Source organism: Tenrec ecaudatus, chromosome 16 (assembly GCF_050624435.1).
Source record: "Tenrec ecaudatus isolate mTenEca1 chromosome 16, mTenEca1.hap1, whole genome shotgun sequence".
Classification (NCBI taxonomy): Eukaryota; Metazoa; Chordata; class Mammalia; order Afrosoricida; family Tenrecidae; genus Tenrec; species Tenrec ecaudatus.
This window is the reverse complement of record NC_134545.1, coordinates 5089692-5117003: the sequence shown is the minus strand read 5'-3', so window position 1 is coordinate 5117003 and position 27312 is coordinate 5089692. Positions and strand designations below refer to the sequence as shown.

Genomic DNA, 27312 nt, shown 5'->3' with positions numbered 1-27312 from the left:
CTGGCCGGGCCGGGCAGGGCTGGACATGTGGAAGACAGAAGCTGTGTCCGTGTGAAAGGAGAGTCTCTGCCCCCTGGATACCCAAGCCACAGGGCCTGAGAAACCACCCTGAGGCTTGACGGGCAGCTTTCTGGGCTGGGGCCAGGCACGGCTCCAGGAGTGCCAAGCGTGTGGGGGTTGCCCACCTGAGCCAGCCTCACGTCCGTCCATACGCGCTTCTCCCCAGGCACGCCTCCTCCAAGGGATGGGCAGTCCGTATGTTTGAGCTCCTTTTCTGAGCGAGATGTCCTTCTCTAGCGATGGACCCAGCCAATGGTGAGAAAATAAACAGCAACACGGAGCCAGTAAGGCCGGACCTAGGAAAGGGGTTCCACTGCTTAGCAGGCCTCCCCGCCAGGCAGCTGGGCCAGCAGGACATGCAAGTGAGGGCCAGCGCAGAGTGGCGGGAGGCAAGAGACAGGTTGTGACAGGTAGGGTCACCCGAGGGCCTCGTTCCCTCGCCATTTCATGGAGAGCACCCAAAACTGCCCTTTGAATAAAGGCGACCAGAAATTGGCCTTCGTAACCTGTCCTGGTCGGCGTGCTGGTTTCTAACTCTGTTTCTCCTGCAGTTTGACAGAGTTGAGGTCGTCCTGGACCAGTGTGAGGTCACCGTTGCCACGCGGGACTTCTGCCCTGTTCACCATGGAGTTCTGCTTGGGAGTCACCCTCCCACCTCCTGCCTAGTCTGCCAGGCCATTGATAAGGAAAGTGACCGGTCTCCCTAAATCTGTCTTAAAAACAACAACAACAAGAGGCTCCAGACCTTAGCAACAATGTTCTTGAAACGGCTTAGGGCACCGTGGATTTCTGGGCCCGGTTCCATCAACTCAGAGTCTGTATTCAGTTCTGAGATTTTTTCACCCACCTCAATCTTGGACTCTTATAGAAAGAAAAGAAGAAAAGAAATCAAGATCCTCGTTTGTCTTACTCAGCCGTGGTTGTCAGAGGCTGTACCTCCTGACAGCCTCAGCCAGAGCAGAAGGAAACAGTGCGCATGAGCCCTTGTGGTCAGACCATCAGTTTCCCTAGGGGAAAAAGCTGATGAGCTAATGCTCAGGGTCCCAGGCAAGTGGCGGGAGGGGGAGTGAGGCAGGAGAGTGCGAGTACAGGGTGGTCTCTGACCGGAAGAAGGAGCCCCCTCGGCACAGCGGCTAGGTGCTTGGGTACTAAGCACAAGGCCGGTGGTCTGGACACACAGGGTAGGTAGCTCCTGCAGAGAGGACAGCCTGGGCAACAGGTGGGGGCAGAGAAGCTCTGTCACACACGGGGCCCGCTGTGAGTCAAGAGGACTTGGCAGCAGCTAACCACAGTAGTGTCTTGTTACCCAAGTGGCCCCCAGCTTTGCAAAGACAAGCTGAGGCTGGCCGTTGGCCTCCAGGGGGTGTCAGCTTCACGGGAGCAGGCTGCCAGCTCTTTTCTCCTGTGGAGCCAGTGGACAGTCAAACCACTGCCTTTTGGCGAGCAGCGAAACCCTTTAGCACTGCCAGAGCGCCTCTGGTATCATCTCATTCGTCCTCCTCATGGGCATAAAGCTAACTCCCCCCATTTCCAATTAGCCCCCCTGGGGCTTTAGAGACCATCAGGAATGTTGAGAACTGAGCCATCCAACCCCTCACCCCCAGCCTTCTCCCACTCTTGAGACACTGGGCAGACTTCACACCCACAGGGACCCAGTATGAGCTGCTGATGTCCCTGCGGGGGCAGCGGGACAGGGCAATACCCAAGGTCAGGAGCATCGGGTTCTGCTAGACTCAGTCCCGCCGTGTCAATCAGTGCCGCCCATCCCATCTCCCCTCCCAAGTAACTAGTGTGAACAGTCTGGTCCATTATTCTCCATAGTGTCCCCCCCCCCCCCCAGAGAATAGTCATGTTTATAGACTGCAACTCAAAGTAAAGAAAACCCACATCCAAACCACGTGATAAGAAGGTAACATCGTGATAAACAGAGAAAAGATGGAAGTGGCCAAGGGTTTTATTTTGCTTGGATCCATGCTCGTGGAAGCAGCAGTCACAGCATTCGACACATCTGCTGCCCAAGACCTCTGTCAAGCAGCGAGGAGAAAAGACGTCCCTTTGAGGACCAAGGTGCTTCTGGCCCAAGCCATGTTTTTATTTTGTTTTGTTTCCAATCGCCTCCTGTTCATGTGAATGTTGAATCAAGAAGCCGGAAGAAGAATTGGATGTATTTGAGTTACGGTGCTGGCAGAGAACATGGAACGACCAGGGAATGACCGAAGAAAACCCAAATCTGTCTTAGAAGGCAGCGCAGCCAGCAGGCTCCTTGGAAATTAAAATGATGAGACTCAGTCCCACGTCGCTTGGACGCGTCCTCAGCAGAGAGCAGGCGCTGGAGGAGGACCTTATGCTTGGTGGAGTGAAGGGGCGGTGAGCGAGAGGAAGACCTCGAGGAGATGGACTGATACAGCGGCTGCAACCACGCCTCCAGCCTAGCCACACTCTGGAGGATGATGCGGGGCAGGGCCCTGGTCTGTTCTTTTGTACGTGCAGTCACTGTGAGTCAGCGCCAGCTCAGCAGCGCCTGATGGCCTCGCTCACTGTGACAGCAGCTCACCAAGCACTGTGAATTTGCTATGAGTCAGAATGGACTCCCCAGCAGAGCACGTCACTACCATCTCCATCTCCACCTTCACCTCCACCATCACCACCCCCACCTCCACCTTCACCTCCTCTATCTCCACCCCCACCTCCACCTCCACCTCCACCTCCTCCTCTACCTCCACCATCATCACCACCATCACCACCATTACCACCTCCTCCTCCACCATCTCTACCACCCCCACCTCCACCTCTTCCTCCACCTCCACCTCCTCCTCTACCTCTACCTCCACCCCCACCTCCACCTCCTCCTCCACCTCCACCATCATCACCACCCCCACCACCACCACCACCACCACCACCACCACCACCACCACCACCACCACCACCACCACCACCACCTCTACCTCCACCCCCACCTCCACCTCCACCTCCTCCTCCACCTCCACCCCCACCTCCACCTCCACCTCCACCCCCACCTCCACCTCCACCTCCTCCTCTACCTCCACCTCCACCCCCACCTCCACCTCCTCCTCTACCTCTACCTCCACACCCACCTCCACCTCCACCTCCTCCTCCGCCTCCACCATCATCACCACCATCACCTCCTCCTCCACCATCTCTACCACCACCACCACCACCACCTCCTCCTCTACCTCTACCACCACCACCACCACCACCTCCTCCTCCTCTACCTCCACCTCCACCACCTCTACCACCACCTCCATCTCCTCCTCCTTCTCCTCTTCCTCCTCCTCCTCATACTCCACTTCCACCTGCACCTCCACCTCCTCCAACACCACCACGTTGCTACTGTAATGATTTATAGTTTTGAAAACACTCTATACAAAGTGATTGAGTCTCAATGGCAGTGGGTTTGGGTGGGCCAGGGAAAGGAAATTTCCTCCCCTTTTTCTAATGGAAACAATTCGAATGGCAATAATATTTGTTTTACAATGATAGTTTTTTAAAAAATGTTTTATTAGGGGCTCATATAACTCTTATCACAGTCCATACGTACATCAATTGTGTAAAGCGCATCTGTACATTCATTGCACTCATCATTTTCAAAGCATTTGCTCTTCACTTAAGCCCTTGGCATCAGGTCCTCTTTTTTTCCCTCCCTCCGTGCTCCCCCCTCTCTCATGAGCTCTTGATAATTTATAAATTATTATTTTGTCAACGTCTCCCTTCACCCACTTTTCTGTTGTCCGTCCCCCAGGGAGGAGGTCACATGTAGATCCTTGTTATCGGTTCCCTCTTCCCAACCCACTCTCCCTCTACCCTCCCAGTATCACCCCTCACACCCCTGGTCCTGAAGGTATCCTCCCTGGATTCCCTGTGCCTCCAGTTCCTATCTGCACCAGTGTACATCCTCTGGTCTAGCCAGACGTGCAAGGTAGAATTTGGATCATGAGAGTGGGAGGGCGGGGGTGGGGAGGAAGCATTTAAGAACTAGAGGAAAGCTGTATTCTTCATCGGTGCTACATTGCACCCTGACTAACTCATCTCCTCCCCTAGACCCCTATGCAAGGGGATCTCCAGTGGCCGACAAATGGGCTTTGGGTCTCCACTCTGCATTTCCCCCTTCATTCACTATGCTAAGATTTTTTTTTTGTTCTGATGATGCCTGATACGTGATCCCTTCGACACCTCGTGATCGCACAGGCTGGTGTGCTTCTTCCATGTGGGCTTTGTTGCTTCTGAGTTAGATGGCCGCTTGTTTACCTTCAAGTCTTTAAGACCCCAGATGCTATACCTTTTGATAGCCGGGCACCATCAGCTTTCTTCACCACATTTGCTTATGCACCCGTTTGTCCTCAGTGATCATATCATGGAGGTCTGCAACCAATGACATGATTTTTTTGTTCTTTGATGCCTGATAACTGATCCCTTCGGAACCTCATGAGCACACAGGTGTTTCTTCCATGTGGGCTTTGTTGCTTCTTGTTTATCTTCAAGCCTTTAAGACCCCAGATGCTATCTCTTTTGATATCTGGGCACCATCAGCTTTCTTCACCACATTTGCTTATTCACCTGCTTTGGCTTCAATGGTTGTGTCAGGAGGGTGAGCATCATAGAATGCCAATTTAATAGAAGAAAGTATTCTTGCATTGAGGGAGTACTCGAGTGGAGGCCCAATGTCCTTCTGCCACCTTAATACTAAACCTATAAATATAGGCACATAGGTCTATTTCCCCATCCTCATATATATATTTGCATATATACATGTCTTTGTCTTGACCTCTATAAATGCCCTTTGCCTCACAGCTCTTTCCTCTATTTCCCTTGACTTTCCTCCTGTCCCACTATCATGCTCTGTCCCCACCTGGGTTTCAGCAATACCTCTTCCTTACATTACCCTTGATCATGCCCTACCAGGCCTGCCACACCCACCTCACCGCCTATTTGGATCACTTGTTGTTCCCTTGTCCCTGGGTTTGTTAACACCACTTCCTTACCCCTCACCTCCCCCTATCCCATTTCCTCCCAGAACTGTCAGTCCCATTGTTGTTTTTCCTCCAGATTTTTCATCCAGCCTATCTTATTTAGACAGACCTGTGGAGATAATAACATGCACAAAAACAAGACAGAGCAAAACCAAGCAACAACACACAACAAAACAACAAACAAACCACTGACAAAGAACAAGACAAAACACCAGAAAGAAAAGCTTGTAGTTAGTTCAAGGATCATTTGTTGGCCTTTAGGAGTGTTTTCCAGTCCAGTCTGTTGGGGCACCACGCCCTGGCCCCAAAGTCCACCTTCAGCATTTCCTGGGGACCTTGCTGCTCCATTCCCTTGCTGTTCCACTGCACTCCCCCAGTGCTTTGCCTCAGTGTGGTGGGATCAGGTCAGGTGCAATTCCCACACCGTGTCTCTGGTGCTGTCCCCTGCAAGGCCAACAATGATAGTTTTACTTGTGTATTTTACCTCCAGCCTGGAAAGGAGGCCTTTTGTCCTCGAGAGGAATTCTTTGCAACTGCTGATGCCGGCCTGGGGAGCATCTGGATGCATGGTGCCCAGCCCCTGGGGTGATGCTGACAGATGCTGCCTCCTGAGGAATGGTCTAAGTTGCCCTTCATTGGACCAGCCACCTGTTGACGTGTGTGATTTTGTCAAGGCAGATGGTCTCCCCTCTTTCAAACGTTGACAAAGTTCATCTGGACATGGCGAGCCTCGTCCTCAGCCCACAAGGTCAGCAGTACAGCAGCATCAGCACCCTGGCCAGTGAGGAAAGCAAACGTTCCTGTCCCCTTTGCCTGTGCATGTGGCGGGAGCCCCCGGAATCTTTCCCAGGCATCCTGAGGACAACAGGAGTTCCAGTGGTCGTGAGGGGCAGGAGCCTTCTGGACTTCTGGACATCTTCCTGATCTTGGCTTGCGTGGTGCCTTCATGGGTGGGTGCAGAGGTAAAACTTCAGGAAGACCTGTACACTTCATCATATCTAAAGTATAGCTCACTATCAGCGTAAAAATGCTCAAAGAATAAACAAATCTCTCTTTGAGGAAGAACAACCAAAATTCTCCTTAGAAGCAACAATGGAGTTCGAATCCCACTCCTGACACCAAAAAAAAAGAAGAAGAAGAAGAAGAAGCAACAATGGAGAGACATCATCTCAGGACCTTTGGGCATATTATCCAGAGATCAGTTCTGGAAAAGGATGCCTTGCTTAGTAAAGCAGAAAGCAAGTGAGGAAGATGGATTGACACAGCGACTGCAACAATGTGCTCACACATGACAACACTTGTGAAGAGACTGCAAGAATGAGCGGTGCTTCTTTTCTGTTGCACATAGGGTCGCTAAGAGTCAATTACCTGGCGCCTAACAACAACAATAGCCTCTGACATTGACCTAAAAGCAGAGTCACAATACTCATTCCTCTGACATATTATGGGACCAAGAAATAAATCTACAGTTATGACAGCCATTGAAGAAAATATGTGAGGTTTCAAAATTTTGTGGAAAGATGGAATTAAAGTATAATTGAATTAAAAAAATACCAGTGTAAAATGATAAGAAAATGCCCCCACATCTTTCTAATGTAAGATCTTCTCCTTCTGAGAGCCCTGCCCTTCTCCTCCTGTCTCCATCGTCCCCCTTTCCCCACCAGTTGTTGTTGCTCATGGGGGCGTCCATTTGGCTCCACTCATGGTAATCTTACGTATGAAGGAACCTACCTTCTCCAGGACTGTGCACCTGTTTGAGCCCCTTGTTGAGGTTAATGTGTCGGCCCATCTCATTGAGGGGTTCTTGGTTTGGTTTGGTTTGGGTGGTCAAGCTTTACCCAACAGGACGCCTTATCTAGTGCCGAATCTTTCTGGATGCCTTCACCTCACCTCACCTTTTAGGCCTCCATTGAAGTCTCACCCTCCCGAGTCTAGATTAGATCCTTGGTTGGCTGCTAAGGCCGCTCTCTACCATCTTCCACTATCACCACATAATGGAAGTCATGGTCGCTGCTGTTGCTAAGGGTCCTCAAGTTGCGTGGCTCCGACTCTCTGTACAAGACCACACACACTGCCCAGCCCTGTGCTGCCCTCACACATGTTATGTCTGGGCCCATTGTCGCAGCCACGCTGTCCACCCAGAGCCTAATGATCTCCCTCTTTTTCACTGACCCTCGACTGAACCAAACATGATGTCTGTGTTAGTCTGGGTGGACTAGAGAAACAAATTCGTAGACACTCATAGGTGTATAAGAAAGAGCTTTATATCAAAGAGTAATTGTACATTAGGAAAACATCCCAGCCCAGTCCAGATCAAATCTATAAGTCTGATAGTAGCCCATATGTCCAACACCAGTCTATAAATTCCTCTTCAGATTCATGCAATGACATAGAATGCAGGAAGATCACAGGCCAGTGGGTGGAAAGTCTCGTGAATCCAGTGACAGTGGAAGCAGCTCAGCACTGGCAGGGGTCTCTATGTTGCTCCTTTAGCTCCAGGACTCTGGCTCCACTAGCATAGCTCCATGTGGCTTGTCAACAGGAATACCAAGAGAAGAGAGCGTACCTGGCCTCCAGTGAGCTATTTATCTCCATCGTGTCTCCACATGAGGTCACCAATCTGCGACCCGATTGACAGGCTAGACTCTACTCCTTCCTAAGTTGACAGTAGATTATGTCACTGCCACAATGTCCTTCTCCGGGCACTGGTCCCTCCTGCTAACGTGTCCAAAGTACCTGAGATGAAGTCTCGCCATCCTCATTTCTTTAAAAAATTTGTTTACCATCCTCATTTCTCCCCGTTGCATTTCTTAAGGAGCATTCTGGCTGCACTTCTTCCAAGACAGAGTTGTTTTTCTACTGTTTCTCGATGTTTCTTTCAATGTTCTTTGCCAGCACCACCGCTCAAACACATCGACTCTTCTGTCGTCTTCCTTGGTCACTGTCAGTCACATACCAAAGAGGCAACTGAAGATACCACAGCTTGGGTCAGGCACACCTGCGACCTCCGAGTGACATCTTTACTCTGACACGTCACAGAGGTCTGCCGCAGCAGGTTTTCACAGTGCTGTCGACTTGGTACTTGACTGCTACTTCCACGAACAGCGACGGTGTCCCCAAGTAAAATGAACTCCTTGGTGACTGCAAGGTAGCCCTCCGTTGACCGGGATGTTTTCTCTCGGTCCAGTCAGAAGGCTTTTGTCTTCCTCTTTGCGTCCTCTTTACGGAGGGCTGCGGTCTTTGATCTCCATAAATGCTTCACGTCCTCTTTGCTTTCAGCCAGCAAGGCGGTGGCATCTGCATAGGACGGGTTGTTCATGAGCCTTCCTCGGATCCCGAGGCCTCACTCCTCATCCTCCCGCTTCTTGAGTGACTTGCTCGGCATAGAGATTGGATCAGCATGGTGAAAGGATGTAACCCAGCCATACACCTTTCCTGGTCATAAGCCTTCTTCTGTGTGGACCTCTGTGCGAGCCCAGTTAGGCTTTCTGGAATGCCCACGATTCGCAATCTCATCGGTAATTTGTTATGATCCACATGGTTGCACGCCTTTGCCGAATCAGTCACATCAAACATCTCTCTGGTAAGCTCGGCTTTGGCCCCAAATGCCCCTCTGACGTTAGCGAAGGTGTCCCTTGTTCCGTGGCTTCTTCTGAATCCGGCCTGCATCTCAGGCAGCCCCTGTTGATGTCCCCACTTATCGCGAGGGCAGACGAGAGCAAGGCTACCATGGTCATTGTAGAGCGGCAGCGGAACATTTTCGAAAAGTAAGAACATATTCTAAAATTGTGGCTGTCCAGCTCATTGCTCATGATTGTGCCGTGGCCAGTGCCCACGTTGCGCCTGTGCAGACACGGCTATGGAATGACTTTGTTTTTGTCTTGATCCTAGAGTGGCCTGGTCTGAAGCCGGTGTTCCGGGAGGTCAGGCCAGCTCCTCGTCTCCACACCGAGCCCAGCGTCTGGGTGCCAGGGGCTGCTCTTCTCCTTCCCAAAGCCGTGGCATTTGCCTGATACTCATGGTGGAAACACGGTCTAGGAACAAGCAGATCCTAACCCCAACCAGCTTTGGGACAGGATCCGAGCACAAAGTGACAGCCACTGCTGCCTAGCCTCTGCCTTCTGGTCACAGTGGAATGTGGCCAGGTCACTGGTTCTAGACTAGTTTGAGGCAGCTAAACATTCCCCCTGTTGTCTTGCCTGTGGTCAAAAGAGTGTTGTTGTTGTTTTTTTTTGTAGATATCAAAATTTATTAGTGGTTACTAGAGTCAGTATACAGAAAGTGGAGGGTGGAGCATAGCAGGGACGGAAAAACTACATGGATCATGGAATGTTAGCTTGCAAACAGATTCTTTTGATTGCTGTCAATAAGGCTTAAACCTGTAAATAACTGAACAGGCAAAAGTTGTGTGATAGATGTACAAGGGGGCTTCAAAGAGTCTATGGGAAACTTCCCTTATGTTAAAAAGTGTTTGCAGTCATCGCTGGGACTATTTCTTGCTGATTTGTTCGCTGGGCTGCTCTCCACCTGCATGGCCGGGCGCAGGGCCTTCCTGAAACCTATCAGGGCTGAGAGGTACTTGGTAACCTTGGCGAGGGTGGAGTCTGCTTTGTTCGCAATGGTCACCAGGTCACAGTCATGCTGCTTGGTCATCGTGGGCCAGCTTCAGTCGGGTTGGCCCTTGCTTTGAGCTGAAGAGGTGCAAGGCGTCTCGGGCAGAAGGCACATCTGGGAGCGCTGGCTACGAAATGTTCTGACTGCGGTTCTTCTCTGGCAACAGGGTGCCTGTGCACAGGCAAAAACAGTACTTTTCTTGTGGAAATGCAGATCAATTTGTAGCAACCTTTACCTCCTCTCAAGCAGCCCTGAAGACAGAGGCAGGGTTGAAAGCCTTTGCTGCTTACCACAAGAGGTGGGAGGTGAGTCTGAACCCACCAGCCGCGCCTCAGGGGAGAGAGCTGAGAGTCTTGCTCGCGAACAAATGATGACAGTCTGCTCCCATCCAAATTAGTCTGCACACCCTCAAGAGAGGGTGCTCCAGTTTTTGCTACGGGAGCGCTATGAGGCAGAATCAACTGCATGCAACATCCCCTGGTTCTGCTCGAAAGACTGCCTCTGTCGACACACAGGTTCCACATGAGCACCATGCAATATGCTATATTTCCCATTCTTTGCAATGATATCCATGGCTTATGATCCACAGTGTTATGTTTTTGCCTAGTCTATAAATCACAACATCCCCTGTTAATTCTTTGCTGTCAGCCAAGATCCATCTGAGGTTTGTAGCGATCTCTCTCATTCCACGTCCTCTCCTGAATCTAGCCTGTGTCTCTGGCAGCTCCCTGTCAATGTGCTGCTGCAACTGGTCTGAATGATCTTCTGTGAATTTGACCCATGTATGATGTTAATGATCCTATAATTTCTGCATTTTGTTGCCTCAAATTTCTTTGGAATGGGCATACATATGGAGTCTTCTGGTTGGCTGGTCGGATTACAGCCATATGGGGCACTTTTATGTGTTCTATAAGGGGGTCATAGGGTAGAATTAATAGTAGGAGGTTTGTATTTCATCAGCACCTTATCTGCATGTCATACAACTCAATGATTCAACCATATCAGGAAGAGTTGTACAATTGTCATCATATTCAGTTCTAGAATATTTTCTTTTCTTGTAGTCATTGTTAGTCATGTAATTATTATTATTATTGTTCTAATTGTGGTAAAAATATACACAACAGAACACTCTCCAATTCCGCGACTTCCTGTCTAATTCTGTGTCATTGATTATATTCTTTGTGCTGGACAGTGACCGTGGGTATCCTTTTCCAAAAGGCTGTGAAGCTTTGTGGATGCAGAAAGCTCCATCTTTCTTCCCTGGAGTGGTCGGTGCGTTTGAACGGCTGATCTTGTGGTTAGCTGCTCAGTGGGGTTACCCCTCTGGCAGCAGGGTCGATGCACTTTGCAGTATGGCTGGAGGAGCAAGGCCTAGGCTGAGCTTCCATTCTGTGATAACTCCCAGAATAGCACCGAGGCCATTGGCTTGCCCAAGAGAGCAGGAACTCGGCCTGGACTTCTCAGTCTACCTGTCGCGGTCTGCAAGGTAGGGGTGCAGGAACAAAGACCACAGCGAGAGTAACCCATTCTCACAGTCGGGAAAACATCCTGTGCTGCCGCTGCACCTGCTTCTTAACACCAGAGGCCGGATGCTGGTTACTGGACCACCACTGCCCCCTACTGCCGCTTGATCATGAAAGAAAGAACCCCTTCAATTTACACAGCCCTTTGCTATCTATGGAAAGAGCCTGGGGGTGGTGGGGGTGGTGGTGGGCTGGGTGGTACGAGGTGTGTTATGCCTTGGGCTGTGAATCATCAGGTCAGCGGTGGGATGTCACCAACCTCTCTTTGGGAGAAAGGTGAAGCTTTTTGCTCCCATAAGGATTGACAGCCTCGGAAACCCACACGGGAAGTTCTATCCCGTCCCCTAAGGTGGCTGGAATCAGAATGGACTTGAGGGTAGTGGGTGGGGTTTGGTGAGTAGCAACCAGGGTCCTAGCAGCTTTTGAGCAGCCATCGAAACACAAGGGTTGGTATTTCCCCAGAGGGAGGGAAGAATGGTGAAAACAGAAAGATGGGTGGAAACAATTAGCCCAGTGGTCTCCTGTTGTGCGGAAACATCATGCTCCACAACCCTGATACCAGAACCAGGTGGTGCCAAGCTACCACAAACAACTGTCCTTGAAAAGAATCATCTTAGATGGAGAATGAGAGAAAAATGTGGAACAAACCCCACCCCCTAACAATAAGAAACCAAGCTTACTGGCTGGCTTGAGAGCGATGGAACCCCCCCCCCCAAAACAACAACAACAAAAAAACTAGGTCACCTTTCAGGCCTGGAACTGAACTCCCCCATGTGTTAGAACAGTCAACTGTTTAAAATGAAAAAAGACAGCATTTAATCAAGGATAAAGAACCAACCGAGAGTTAGGAAAGAAGGCAGGATGAAAACAGGAAGCGGAGGACACGGGAGAAATCATGGTGTATCTGAGGGGATGGCAGTGGACTGAGTTGAAACAAAATGTGTGTGAACTGATGAGTGTAATGCTGATGATCTGCCATCAAGCTAAACAATACAAATAAAAAACAAACCCACAGAGGGGTCGACATGAATTAGAATCTCAATGGCAGTGAGCAGCATGAATGACGCTTTTGTGGCCTTCCTGTGCTAGGGCTCAGGACAGGGTGCACCAGGCAATCTTTGGGTCTTGTGAGCTTCTATTCTGCTAACTCTAACTCACCAGGATGGATGGATGCCATCCATCAAGTAGAAGCAAATTCAGGCTGGAAGCACAGAGGAAGGGACTGCTTTTCAGCCTAGGGATGTCTGGAAGTATTTCGGGGAAGTGGCCTTGGAGTTGTGTTTTGTGGAGTAAGTATGAAGTTGTCAGGAGGCAAAGGGCGGAAGAACCAGTCCTAGCAGCTGGCAAGCCTAAGGGGATGTGCTATGGTTATGAACCTTTGAAAAAGTGGGCAAATTCGAACTTGGGTGGATTTAGATAGAGACTATCCATACACAGATCAGTCCGGATACTATATAAGTAAAGCAAAGGTCATCTGTCTTTTTGTGTTCTTGTTGTTAGGCGCCAGCAAGTCAGTTAGGACTTGGTTGTATCACAGAACAAACCACGCCCAGCCCTGCTCCATCATCAGTGTCCTTGCTATGTGGGAGCCCACTGTGGCCATGTGTCAGTCTATCACACAGATGGTTTCCATTTTTGTTGCCTGGTTACTTTAGAGAGCATGAAAATATGCTGGGTACAATCGATGTATGGAATGTTGTAAGAGCTGTCAGAGCCCCCAATTAAATGATTTTTTTTTTTAAAAAGCAAGTAAGCATGGTGTCCTCCAGGGGCTGGTTCCTCCTGATGACATGTCCTTAGTATGTGACCCAAATTTCACCATCATTCCTTCTAGGGCGCATTCTAGTGATACAGTGAAACGAAATCCTTGATCGCAGCAACCTTTTCCCCCATTTATCATGAAGCTGTGTCTTGGTCCAGTTGTGAGGATTTCTGTTCTGTTGACGTTGAAGTGGAACGCATCTGGCAAGCTGAAGGCTTTGACCTTCAGATGGTAAAGTCGTGTCATCCACATAACACACGTTTTTAACGTGCCGCTCTCCAATCCTGATGCTACAACTATAGTCATTCTTCTTCATGAAGTCTACTTTCTTGAATTATTTGCTCAGGATACAGATTGAATAAGATTCCCCCCCCCACCCCAATTTTTAAAACACTCCCATGCCTACCACACAGAGGAATTCAGTACACTTCCAGCATCCCAGGAGGTTCCTCACTAGCTCTTTCCAATATGAATAGGTCTCTTAATCTCCCCTGATGGTGCAGTTGGGTAAGCGTTGGCCTTCTAACCACAAGGTAGGTGGTTCAAACCTAGCAGTTGCCCCACAGGAGAAAAATGAGGCCATTTACCTCTGTAAAGAAGTACAGAATCAGATATGGAGGTCTGAATCTACTCAATACCATGGAGGGTTTTTTTACCTTCCCCTGAGTTAAGGAGGATATATATATATATATATGTGTGTGTGTATGTATGTATAGATAGATAGATATTTTAGGGGTTTAGTATAGAAGCCTTTGCCTCAGCCCCTACTTTTCATTCTTTCTACCAGGCCGCCTTCGAATCTTTTCGCCACCTTCGTAGACCTTCTGAAGAGGACTTTGTCTCGACAGGGGAAGGTTTCTCCATGCAACGCCTTCCGGGTGCGTCACGTGATAGTTAGGCGAGCTGGGCCAATGATTTTTGGCCCTCCGGGGCTGCCGTCTAGGCGCGCTCGCGCGGAGGCGCCGTGTCCCTCGGCGGCCGCCGTGCGTCCGTTACGTGGCAGCTCGCGGCGCCCGCCAATCCGAGGGGCCCGCATCAGCCTCCTCGGGTGGTGCAGCCGGAAGGGGCGGAGCTGAGGCGGCAGCGGCCGGAGCGGCAGCGGTGGCGGTGGCGGCGGCGGCGGCGGCTCCGGAGGCCGCACTCCTGGTTGTGGCCTCGGCCCCAGCGCCACCATGGTGACCCTCGCTGAGCTGCTGGTGCTCCTGGCCGCGCTCGTGGCCACGGCGTCTGGCTACTTCGTTAGCATCGACGCGCATGCGGAGGAGTGCTTCTTCGAGCGGGTCACCTCGGGCACCAAGATGGGCCTCATCTTCGAAGTGGCCGAGGGCGGCTTTCTGGACATCGACGTGGAGGTGCGGGCGCGCTGCCCACGGCCGCGGCGGGATCGCGCGGCTGTCGTGGGCGGCGGGCGGCACCCGTGCTCCGCGTGGGGCCTGCGCGGCCATCGGGATCCGGATGCCGCCGTCTGGGTCCGGGGAGCGCCCCTCGCCCGGGTCCCCCCAAAAGCTCTCTCGGAGGCCTGCCTCGGATCTGGGCTGCGGGAGCCCACCCAGAGTCCCAGTGTGGAGTCGTTGCTCCTCGGCTTGAGGTTCCCGCCCTGAACGGCCGCTTCCTGCGGGCGCCCCGCGCGTCGCCCACGGGGACGGCGTGGCCGGTCCCGCCCTGGGCCCACAGGGCCATGTGCGGACGTGGCGTGGAAACTTTTCAAAAAAGTAATCCGAAAGCTGTTGGGGCCTGCCCGTCCGATGCTCGCGCTGTCTGTTTCCTCCTAAGCAGTGTGAGCGAACGTTCTCCAGTCCTTATGCCAGCCCTTTCCCCTGGCACCTCGTGTAGCCCGGCCCGAGTGGCACGACATGCCATGGAATTTGCGACTGATGGTTGCCCCAGCTGAGAAACCCGCAGGCCCGAAGTTGTGTTCTTTAAGTTGAGAGTATGATTTGCCCGTCTCATCAAGTTAGGAAACCAGATAGAAGCCTTCCAGCACCTGTTAGTTACGGGTTTCTTCCCGACTTCGGGGATATTTGGACAAAGTCCACGATGTTTTACGTTAAAAAATCCTGGATCCCAGGCAGAGAGACGATTAGAATTAGCTGAGACCATTAGAGATCAGGGATTCCAGCCTTCCAGGGGCACAGGTGACAGGAACTTTTATTAAAGGAAATGATGTGGATGAGAACTTGGAGTCTCAAAGGGTAGTCTAAGTGTTGCCCTTTGGAAAACCTTTATGCCTCTCAGAAACCCAGATTTCTTTGCTGTCAGTAAATTGGAAAACTTTGTAACAAGATAAACATTGCTGGTTGTTAAGCAGAAGTTCATTTTGTTACAGCGTCCATTACATGCTGGTATGTGTGTGGTAGGAGGCTACTTGGCAAGTGCCCTGGTGGCAATAGTGGGCTACACACTGCACTGCTCACCACAAAGTGGGTGGTTTGAACCCACCAGCTGCTCTGCAGAAGGAAAATGAGGCTGTCTGCACCTCCTAAAGGTTTAAAGTCTTGGAAGCGCAAAAGGGCTTCTACCCTGAGCTGTAGGTTTGCTATGAGTTGGAACGGACTCCGGCAGTGAATCTGTTGATGAGATGCCACTTGGAGATGGTCATGTGTAAGGCATGCCTTCAGTTTCTGAGGGATATCTCATTGAACTTAGAAGAATAAATGCAGTCAGGGGTTTATCTTCCAGATGATGGAATAAATGTAGTTGGAGTTGAAAGGTGCATTACAGAGCCATCCGACCCACCCTTGCTCCCTTAAGTGGGAGATGTGCATTCCCTGGAAGTTAACTGTCGCCATCACCTCACTGAGGTGGAAAACCCAAACCCACTGCCATGAGCTGATTCCGACTCCTAGTGACCTGATACAATGAGGCAGTAAGTCTTTATGTGAGGAAACAAATTTACCTTTCTTCCTCTGTGGCGGGTGTTTTTTAACTGCCGGCCTTTTGGCTGGCAGACTAGTGCTTACTGGCAGTGCCATCAGAAGTGGAGTAAAGTGAAAATCACATTTTCTCAGTGGGCCAAACTTAGGATGTATATGTTTTTACCTTTTTCCGTGGCATCTTATCCATTTCTCTTCTGCCTCTAGATCACAGGGCCTGATAACAAAGGGATCTACAAAGGAGACCGAGAGTCCAGTGGGAAATACACATTTGCTGCTCACATGGATGGAACATACAAGTTTTGTTTTAGCAATAGGATGTCCACCATGACTCCAAAGATAGTGATGTTCACCATTGACATTGGGGAGGCCCCAAAAGGACAAGACATGGAAACAGAAGGTGAGATGAACATTCAGAAGGCCGAGCCCACATCCAACAACCACGGTTCAATTCTACACTCTTTCAAAATCCTCCTGAATGGAATATGACCTATTGGGTTTTTTTTTCATTTCAGGTTCATTCACTGTCACTACATCCAAAAAATGTATCATTTTATATACATAGTATCTGTTCAGATCTCATAAGTAAGAACAGTGAAAACTATATTGCTGTTTTTTTTCTTTCTGTCCTCCTGCCCTTCTGGCAGCTTTTATAAGTCATTTGTGTTCTTGTCAACATGTGGGTCACACACATGTATGATCCTGTTGGGTATATCTGTTACTCTTGTTAAAGAGGAAGCTTCTAAAAGTTTGTGGCATAAAGGAATTATAAGATAATGGAGCTTTTCCATTAATTTCTGGAAGCCCCCTTACGCGTCTTTATTTACTCATTCGTAGGCGTGACTTGTTTTGCCAAATTATTGTCGATATTTTGTTTGTTTTACGCTGTAGGTGGTGGAGATTCCTGGGATGGTATGTGGACAGCTGGTGGACAGCATTTGCCTTTTTGCATATGTTCGTTGGCTCTTGTCTAATTTCTGCTTTCTTTTTCTAACCGCAGTGTGTTAGCATGACAATGTTTTTCCTTTTTTAAAAACCCTACAATTAATCAGAATGATTGTTTTTTGGTGCTTTTTAATTTGATTGGTAGTAGAGATGAGTTGAGTAATTTGACATGAACTAGCACTGGGAATGCTAGAAACCAGAACCAAACTGAAACGCTGCATTGGATTCCTAAGACTGAATCTTCACAGGAACAGACCACCCATTCATCTCTCTGCTAAAAAGCTGCTGTTGGATTTGAACCACCAACTGTGTGGTTAGCAGTTCAGTGGCTAACCCCAGGTCCAAAATGAATGCTGAAGGGTGGAAGGGCTCAGCTATAACTGGCCAAGTAATGTCTTCGCTAGTTTTGCTGTGCTGTTGTAAAAGTTTTCTAACTTGAAATACAGTTTTGGGAGCCATGTGATAAAAGCTCCTTCTACCATATATATGCTGCATTTAGAGTGGTTTTTGATGGTCAGCTGACCAGCAGGGAACCCGGGAGTTGATTATCCACCAGCAGTCTGCACATGCTTGTTTGTAGCGTTCCACTCAAGTGTGTTGCCAGGAATTTTGGAGACCAGGATTTGTTCAACACTTTCATAATTTTAGCATGGCCACATTTGTTCTACATACTAAGCAGCTAGGAGAGTAGTAACATCCAGTGGCAGTTACTGTTCAGTTAGTCCAACTGCTGGTGTGACCTGCTGTGTGTTAGAGAAGAACCAGGCTTCATGGGGTTTTCATGGGCTGGGTGTTTGGAAGTCAATCACAGGGCCTTTCTTCTAGGTGACCCTGGGTACACTGGCGCTTCCGACCTCTGGTTAGCAGTGCGCTCTGGAGCCCTTTGTCCTGCCCAGGGACTCCACTGACAACAGATGCCGAACACGTTCATCGTGTTTTGTAATCTAACAACCTTACCAGATTCTTGAGCTCACTTTTTATTTTCAAGGCCTTTTGCAATGTAGGATTTGCTAGTTCTCAAGAAAGGTGAGGTGTGGGGTGCCCGCCCCCACAATTGAGCGGGTCCAAGGGGCGGTTGGCATGTGAATGCTGACCTCCGGGATGGCCATGATCTCAGCAGCCAGATCTGCGCAGAGAAAGCGAATGTATTTCTACTCAAGGCTTATGTACACTCGGACGTGCAAGCCCCCTACTAACATAACAGGAAGGGTTTGTACAATAGGCATATGTGCAACAGGAGTGGGACGAGCTAGGGGACACGCAATAGGAAGGGGAGGCAGGTGGGGCATACATGTGACAAGATGGGCAGACTCTAGAGAGTCTCCCTGGCAACCTAGCCTCGGCCTTCCCTGAGTTAGCTTGACCTTGTCTCTGGGCTGTCCTTCAGGGGAACAATCCACTATCCTTACCAGAAGGGAGTGGGCCCTACTAGGGTGGGACATATTACAGAGTATGATTGTTCTAGATGGTTGATAAGCCTTTAACCACCACCCCACCAAGACTCAACCTAAAAATGGTAGCCTAGAAAACTGTAAGAGGCAGTTCTAGTCAGTTCTCTGTGGATCCAGATAGCCTCCTCAGCACCTAAAACTAACATGCCCACAATTTAAGATAAAAACTCAGAACCATCACATTGATTCTGACTCACATCAGAAGATTAGAACTGCCCCCCTAGGATTCCCAATGCGGCACATCTGTATGGGACCATCCTCTTTCTTCTGGGGAGTGGCTGGTATTGACCTCGACACCCACTCTGCCACCTGGACTACTCCTCTCCACAATCAAACTGTCAAACTAAAACAAACCCACCTTATTGCCATTGAGTCAATATTGACTCATAGTGACCTGTAGGACAGGGTAGAATTGCCCCTGTGAGCTTCTGAGACTGAAATTCTTTATAGGAGTAAGAAGCCCATTTTTCTCCCACGAAGCGGCTGGTGGTTTTGAACTGCTGGCCTTTCAGTTTGCAGCCCAGCACACAACCACTGTGCCACCAGGGCGCCTTTTCTCTGCAATAACCACAGAAAAGCAATAGATACAGGAGCTGATGGTTGGGTGATCTCAAATTTAGGGCCCCCTCAAAAATGTTGGACCATACCAGACAATAATTGTTTCCCCTCAAATGTAAAATTGCACATAGACAGTTTTGTTGAGAGCATTTCTGGTGTGAGTCACTGAGCTGTAGTCAGTTAAAATGGCCCTCTTGCCAGACTCCTTCTATAGTACATTATACTTCTGGACTCTGGCTTGGGTATAACCCCGTTTGGGAAGTTGTTCTCTACTGTACTAATGGATAGGATGCGGTGAGATTAAGACCTGACTCTGGAAGTCGGTGTGAACCAACTTGCAGATAACCTTTAAGCAGTGGGCCTCCAAGTGAATGGTCATTACCATGTGTTAGCAAGCAGCACCTCAGGTTTGGCATAGAACATGGGGGCACAACCTGAGGAATAACCTTTCTGTTTCCCACAGTTAGGCATTTTGAAGGGCTTTGTGTTTGTATTGTGGAAATTGACTCTTGTCTAGTTAGAAATATGTTGGCTGATAAATGTGACTATCCTTTCCCACAGTATCTGTGCTGTCTTTTGCCTGTGAGTGTGGTTCAGTGGAAGCTGTCAGACAAGCCTTCTTTTACAGCAGTGGTTCTCAACTGTGGGTGATGTCCCCCGCCCCCTCAGTCAACAGAGAGCAGGCTTATGCCTGGCTGCAAGTGTGCTGCTGGCATCTAGTGCAGTTAGCCAGGGATTCAGCCCACCTGACTTGCTTAGTTTATCATTTCCCTGCAGTCCTGCCTAGAGGTACCCGGTCTTTGATATTATTGGTACACCTTGCATTCTGACTTTGCTGACAGGATAGCTGGTTGAAACCCCATGCGGCTGAGAGCATGTCTGTGGCTCCCAGTGCCCGCTCTTCCTCGCCCACTGTGGTGCTCTGGCTGCTTTGCCTGTGGTAGAACCGTGTGCTGGTGTGGATTTTCACAAGGTTGCCTCCATGCTAAACTTCACAGTGATTAAAAGTCTGTTGGGGCTGCTTTGAAGTTAACACTAGAGTTAACATGATTTTGAAGAATTCATTTTTGTTTTGGTTGATGTTTATGGAATTTTGTTTTATTTTTAAATGATAGAATTTGTGCCGCTCCTCATATTCCCACCCATTTTTTGTGGGGGGGCATGATTTTATTTACTGAACTTATTTTTTATTATTTTCTCATTTTATTGGACGCTTTTTCAGATATCATAATATTTCTTAGTTCATTCATCTCAAGCAGTGTTGTGTGATTGCTAGCACAGGCAGGTTTTTTTTTTTTTTTACATTTTATTAGGGACTCATACAACTCTTATCACAATCCATACATAAACATCAATTGTATAAAGCACATCAGTACATTCTTTTCCCTAATCATTTTCAAAGCATTTGCTCTCCACTTAAGCCCTTTGCATCAAGTCCTCTTTTTTCCCCTCCCTCCCTGCTCCCCTCCACCTCATGAGCCCTTGATAATTTATAAATTATTATGTTGTCATATCTTGCCCTATCCGGTGTTTTTCCCTTCACCCCCTTTTCTGTTGTCCGTCCCCCAGGGAGGAGGTCACATGTAGATCCTTGTAATTGGTTCCCCCTTTCCAATCCACTCACCCTCTACCCTCCCAGCATCACCCCTCACACCCCTGTTCCTGATGGTATCATCCACCCTGGATTCCCTGTGCCTCTAGCTCCCATATGCACCAGTGTACATCCTCTGCTCTGTTCAGACTTGCAAGCTACCACAGTCAGTTTCAAAACATTTTCTTTCTTGAATTCCTTGATATCAGCTCCCCTTTATTTCCCCCCCCCCCCCCCCGCCCCACTGGTTAGCAATCAATAGCACGTACTTCATTTAGCAGCAGTCATTGTAATACACTTCTTAAGGCAAATGATTCTCCTGTAGTTCATGAGTATTGTATAGTAATTAGACACCTCACAGAGCTCACGTAGAAATTCTGTTCTATTTTAACCTCAAGTTTCCATGTATCTTTGGATGTCCCCTTGTGTATTTTCTACGCTGAAAGACGTTTCTCTAATGGGCAGAGACGTAATGAGGCTTTGAGAGTTAAACTGCCATCGTGTGAGTGGTTCAAATGATGTTGGGCCCATTTCCAAACTAGCTTTGTATGCCTCTCTGAGGGACATTCTTTAAGGTATAGGTGTTTTCCATAAAAAGACTGCCAAGTAAATGCTCATCTGTTTTGAAACTCCTAGCCCACCAGAACAAGCTAGAAGAAATGATTAATGAGCTCGCAGTGGCGATGACAGCTGTGAAGCATGAGCAGGAGTACATGGAGGTTCGAGAGAGAATACACAGAGCAAGTGAGTAAAAGCTGGACCTTCGCAGCCAGGGCTGGGGCGGGGCGAGAGGGTGGGGAGGGCACCAGAGGGCGAGGGGACCTGGTACTCCAGGGCTTGCTTAGGTTGTTTCTTTTTGGACAGTGTTCGAACCTATCTTACTGAAGCCTTAACTCAGAGAAGCTCCTGGGGCAGGGTGGCCGGTTGGGCAGCCGTTCTTGGCGGGGGCTGCAGTGGTGGGTGAAGCTGGTGTTTAGGTGGCGCAGGTGAAGCGTGTTGAACTGGGCAGTGAGGGTCCGTGTGTCTTCACCACAGGAAGGGAAAAGAGAAATCCGAGCAGGATGGTGGTGGGAGAGCGCCCAGGCAGCACCGTTTGTTGCGCACACGTGTCTGTAGAGCTTAGTACTAGGCCAGCTTGGCTAGATGCTTTTTTCCTTTTTTAAAAGCAATTTTATTGGCTTATAATTTCAGTATCCTACAACTCATTAGTTCAGTCATGTTGAGGAGTTGTACACATCACCACAATCAATTTTAGAATCTACTAGATCTGCTTATGGTGAAATTCATTCTAAACAGTAACAAAATGGTGTTCAGAGTCCTAACAAGCTTTTCTGAGTTTTAAAAGGGGGAGGTCCTCGTGAAGAATGAGGGCACCGTTTGTCTACAGCCGAAAGGAAGCGCTTCTCAGAGCGGCTGTGGCATTGGCTCTCATCTTGGCAGTCTTGAAACCTAGGTGCTGATGTAATTCCTCTGAGTCGGAAGGTACAGGCCGATGAGGATAGAAAACCCAAAAATGCCCTCGTGATCACCATGAGGTCTCAAATCTGGAATTGTGATATGGAATGTCGTTTTCTAGGGAAACAAGGATGATTGGCATCCCGTGAGCCCACATTAGCTTGTGTTCCCCCAGACCCAGTGTTCCATATTTTGCATTGATAATTAGGAGATGACACATTGGCACCCAGGGCCTGGCCCAACCCATTGCTGAGTGGCCTTCATTCTTGGAGCAAGGCCCATCTCCAGGTGCACAGTGATTCTGCTTAGGAGTTGGGCTGGTGACAAGAGTGGCTCAGACATAAGGTGTCTTAGGTCTCCAGGTTTTTGGTCTTCTGCCCAGCTACATCTAGTCTTGTCACTCACAGAAAGCTTTTAGGTCCTAGGGCATAGGCTTCTCTGCTCCTTGGTTGAAGACTCAGTAAATAGAACAGAAAATAAATAGCCCACCCTGCCTTTGGGGGCTGGGGGTAGGGTATGGATAGGTCAGGGCTGTGTCTGTACCCCTGTGCTGCCTTCCTGTTGATTCCTTCCACCTTCTCTCCTTTCTTGACAAGACAACCCACTTGATTACCTTGTTCCCAGACGGGGCTGGCTCCTTCGTGGGTGAGGACGCTGAACCAGGCCTGAGGCTCAGGCCTCTCACTTGTGGATAGTTGTAGCTAGTTCAGTCTTGGCAACAGAGCAGTGGGTGGGAAGTGCCAGCCTTCAGTCTGCTGATGGCCAGCCTTGTTCTCCGGCCTTCAGTTTGCCTGAATATCCCTGTACTTGTTCTTCTCATAAACAGTGGTCATAGCACTCACGTAAGAAGATTCCCACATACTCAGTTTAATTTGGAAGAAGCAAATAGTCTCCTCAGTGTTGGTTGTTGGTGTACATCTTCTTTCTCCAGCACAGACTTCCGAGAAGAACATGATGAGGTCTTCTAACTGCAGTTGTAGTCATGTGTTAATTCCATATCCAGCCAGCGTGTGAGTGGCCCGAGGATGGTGACTTAGGCACACTCACTGTCCAGGGGGCTCCCTTCTTCTGGTGTGATGTATTTAAGTTTAAGGTTTTTAAAATGTTTTTCATTTTTTAGTAAATGAAAGAAAAGTTTTTCTTTTCACATTCACAAATAAGAGACCATGCGTTTCTTAGGTGTAATCATTCCTGAGTTTGAAAAAAGAGTTAACATACATTCAGTAAGAAAATTTGAAAAAAACCACCCCCCAAAAATAAAAATCACTGTTAGTTGACCATCTAAAATAATTCATTAATATTTTTGTCTCTTCCCATCCCTAAGCTGTTTTTGTTTAACTTGGCTTGAAATAAGGAATTTTTACATTAGTGAGTAATGATAGCAATTAAATTTTATATCCTGTTTTTTTTTTCAGTGACTTTAAAGAAAAACATTTCTCCATGTCTCTCCAGCATCGTTCAATAGTTGCTTAAATAATATTTTGATGTATTTATTTAGCTTTTCTCCTTAGATACATAATTAAAAAGAATAGTGATTTGTCATGATGCTGCCAGTTGGCTCCTAAGTTTTCAGCACGAGTGAATCTGGTGGGGTGGGAGTGTATACGACTTGAGTCAAATCTTGCGCATATGTCAGTTCTTGCTCTTGGAAGGAAAACCACAACTTTGGAAAAACTTGTTAAGTTATCCCTTTGGATAAATGCTAATTGCTTTTGCCTACTTTGGTGTCATTGGCTCTGTAGGTAGGAATAGTCTCGGTGATACCTTTTCTAATGGTATGCATATAGCTACTTACTCAGCTCGTTCATAGGGTTACTCTTGTTAGTGGCCATTGGCAGACTCTTAATAAAAGAGCTACTAGTTCAGAAAGCTGATGGAGCCCGGCTGTCAAGAGGTATAGCATGTGGGGTCTTAAAGGCTTGAAGGTAAACAGCCAGCCTTCTAGCTCAGAAGCAACAAAGCCCATATGGAAGAACACACCAGCCTGTGTGATCACGAGGCGTAGAAGGGACCAGTTATAAGGCATCATCAGAACAAAAAAATCTTACCATAGTTAATGAGGCGGGGAGTGCAGAGTGGAGACCCAAAGCCCATTTGTCAGCCACTGGAGATCCCCTTGCAGAGGGGTCTAGGGGAGGAGATGAGCCAGTCTAGGTGCGATGTAGCAACAATGAAAAATACAACTTTCCCCTAGTTCCTAAATGCTTCCTCTCCCGCCCTCCCACTCTCATGATCCGAATTCTACCTTGCAAGTCTGGCTAGACCAGAGGATGTACACTGGTACAGATAGGACCTGGAAACATGGAATCCAGGACAGATGATCCCTTCAGGACCAGTGGTGTGAATGACAATACTGGGAGGATGGAGGGAGAGTAGGTTGGAAAGAGGGAACCGATAACAAGGATCTACATGAGACCTCCTCCCTGGGGGACGGACAACAGAAAAGTGGGTGAAAGGAGACGTCGGACAGGTCAAGATATGACACAATAATAATTTATAAATTATCAAGGGTTCATGAGGGAGGGGAAAAATGAGGACCTGATGCCAAGGGCTTAAGTAGAGAGCAAATGCTTTGAAAATGATGAGGGCAATGAATGTACAGATGTGCTTTACACAGTATTTGTATGGGTTGTGATGAGTGGTATGAGCCCCTAATAAAACGATTAAAAAAACCCAACTAGTTCAAAAAGTAAAAGCTGTAGAATTTTTTTTTTGTTCTTTTTTTTTTTTTTAATTTTAACAATTTATTGGGGCTCATACAATAAAAGCTGTAGAATTTGATCAGAAATTTGTACAGAACGCGACAGTAAATACAAATCAAATCCTTCGCTTGAGAGTGGGACCTTGGTGACTGTAGTCTCAAGTTTGTCTTGAAGTTGGTACTCTGAGAGGGACTGAGCAACCGCTCTTCAGAGCAGATGCTGCGAGCACAGTGGACGCCTAGTCAATATTGGTAACCAGCTGCTTAAGGAAAAAGTGACTTGGGCCCATTCCACAGTGCTTTTGGGTAGCCCTGTGACTTCAAAATAATTCCTTTTTTAATTCGCTTTTCTGATTCAACAGAAAGGATTATTACAGATTACTTCAGTGGTGAAGGAGGAAGAAGGTTGAATTGTATTTCAGCCCTAAGCTGTGGTCTTGGGAACTTTTCCTCTCTGTTCTGTGTATGTAAGGTCCATTTAAAACCCAAAATGCTGTATTTTTAGTTGCTTGGGATCAAAGGCAAGACCAACATTTAAAGTAGGATGAATCAGGCGGAGAATTCCTTTCACTCCATAGTGACTAGGGAATAATTTGTAGTAGCTGTTTGCATTTTCCTGGTTGTTAAATTCTGTTTATTTGTCCTCCACAGTCAACGACAACACAAACAGCAGAGTGGTCCTGTGGTCCTTCTTTGAAGCCCTCGTTCTAGTTGCCATGACACTGGGACAGATCTACTACCTGAAGAGATTTTTTGAAGTCCGGAGGGTTGTTTAAAAAGAGCCTTTTTCCTGATGGTCCTAAACTCTTAACTCACTGTTGACCAAAAGCCCTGGTCACAATAATGTTGTTAGTCTCTCTGTTTCCCTTCTCTGCACTGTCCATTTCACAGCTCATGTTTTTCGTGATTCAGATACTAGGGGGGTGGGGGGATCACCTTTTTAGGAAGTTGACATTTGGCTGGCGTTGTTTCTTATTTGAATTCTGCCTCCATTATCCAAGCCCTTGCAAACCTCGAGCACTGGAAGTGAAATGTAGGTGTGGTGTCCTTCTTCGGTCTCCTTTCCTTTTGTGGAGGACATTGCACCAAGCCTAGAATTGACTACACGGCATCTGCGCCTCGGGACAGTTAGGATGGCTTTTGTTGAGCTCTGAGAAGAATCCACAGGCCGAGTCCCGACACTTGCCTCCCAACTCAATGGCCGAGCTCTCTCAGTTAGGAGTCTCACCATGATTGGGCACTTTTAGATATATTCTGTACCTTATTTTTGCTTTAAAATAAGACTTGTCCAAACACACATTTCCCCCTGTCCCTACTCCCCTCTCCCCCTGAAATTTTTACCTTGAACCTTAGGACTCAATCACCTCTACTTAAATTGATGACACAAGCAGCTACTAACCACTCTTTGGTTTCTACCAAACTTCACAAGAAGTCTGTTCAAGCTCATCTCTGCGAGTTTGGGTGAAATGGTAGCTTTTTTGGTTTTTCTTGTACTGGCATGTCCACATTCTCCATTCTTGGCACCTAGAAATTGTAGGCTCACATAATTGGAAAGATCTGGATTTCTAATGCCAAAGGGTTAAAGCCTCTTGGATTTCATTACGATGATATACAGCCACTATTATATTTTGTTCAGCGGCATTTTGGGCCACTGTTTAATTAGGGTACTGAACATTAGTGTCAGTTCTTGGGTTTCTGGTTTTATTTCTCCTGGGTCTTTAATTTTGGCACATGTGGATTTTGTTTTGATATAAAATGAAATGCGTTTCTCTTGGTCTCTGATGATGGGTTTAAAATTACAGGAGCATCTGGTTGTGGTGTGGGGGTGATCCAGGATTATGTTGTGACTGATGTATATTGGTTACTTGTACATTTTTTTTTGGATCTTTACAAGGGGGAAAACTACAAGTAACGAGTTTTATATAATTAATTTAAATTTGTTACAGGTTTTCATGTTCAAGATAAACAATTTTTTCAACCTTGGGTGAAATACTTGCAACAGTTCATTGATAAGGTGACTGTGTTTCCACCTTAGGACAACTGTTGCATGCCAATTTCTGTGTGTGTGAAAACACTTCAAATTTGAATTAACATGTAAATTTACAATTGGTTGTATATCTAATAGACCCCAGGTTCAGTAAATAAACAATTATTTTTAAAAACAGCTTCAGGTTCTGTGTTTTATGTTAATGATTAATTTGTTTGTTACTGGCGCTGTGTTGACATTTGAGATGAGACATGCCCTTGCTGTGGGGATAAGTGTGCCCATTACAGATGTCTGTAGCTTGTGACATCTGTGACCTTGAGGGTAGTGAGCCGAGGAACCTTTTTAGGTTTGCCTGTGTGCCTTCTTGGATGGTGCAGTGCACTCCTTACGTACTGTTTTCCTCTGGAAAAAGAAGTGTTGACTCCACATCCTGGTGCATGAATGTGAGAACTTCTTGAGGGAGGCCCTGAGGTTGAGTAGGAACCAGAGACTAGATCCTTCCCTTTTGAAACTTTCCCCCCTCCTAACGCCAACCCGCTCGTAATGGAAGGAATTACAGATTACTCAGTGCTGTGTAACGTGGGCGCACAATGCCAGGTGCTTTCTTTGGTCTAGTTCATTTATCTCCACAAAGCCCTTAAGCTCCAAATCCTGTTCCTGGTGTGAGGAAAGGGGCTTGGAGGCCTTGAGATCAGCACCTTCTCTGCCAAGCCCCACTTGATCCCTTGCTAGGGAACCTTGTGCTTCAGGGTTTGAGCTGTCACTTTACTTTGGGACTACTGCAACCAGTGGACATGAGTTCCT

General features: G+C 48.0%; 1 protein-coding gene across 1 annotated transcript; it reads left to right on the top strand.

Moving 5' to 3' along the window:
- The first annotated feature begins 14024 nt into the window (after positions 1-14024).
- TMED2 (transmembrane p24 trafficking protein 2) lies at positions 14025-26685 on the top strand. The gene is made up of 4 exons (XM_075534945.1): positions 14025-14299; positions 16028-16220; positions 21002-21109; positions 25173-26685. The coding sequence occupies exons 1-4, from the start codon at positions 14120-14122 to the stop codon at positions 25295-25297; spliced, it is 606 nt and encodes a 201-aa protein (XP_075391060.1). The 5' UTR covers positions 14025-14119; the 3' UTR covers positions 25298-26685.
- The last annotated feature ends 627 nt before the right edge of the window (positions 26686-27312 follow it).

Coding starts and splice junctions, on each gene's coding strand:
- TMED2 (XM_075534945.1), top strand. CDS start 14,120: ATGGTGACCCTCGCTGAGCTGCTGGTGCTCCTGGCCGCGCTCGTGGCC. Junction 16,221..21,001: donor ACAAGACATGGAAACAGAAG/GTGAGATGAACA, acceptor TGAAACTCCTAG/CCCACCAGAACAAGCTAGAA. Junction 21,110..25,172: donor AGAGAGAATACACAGAGCAA/GTGAGTAAAAGC, acceptor TGTCCTCCACAG/TCAACGACAACACAAACAGC.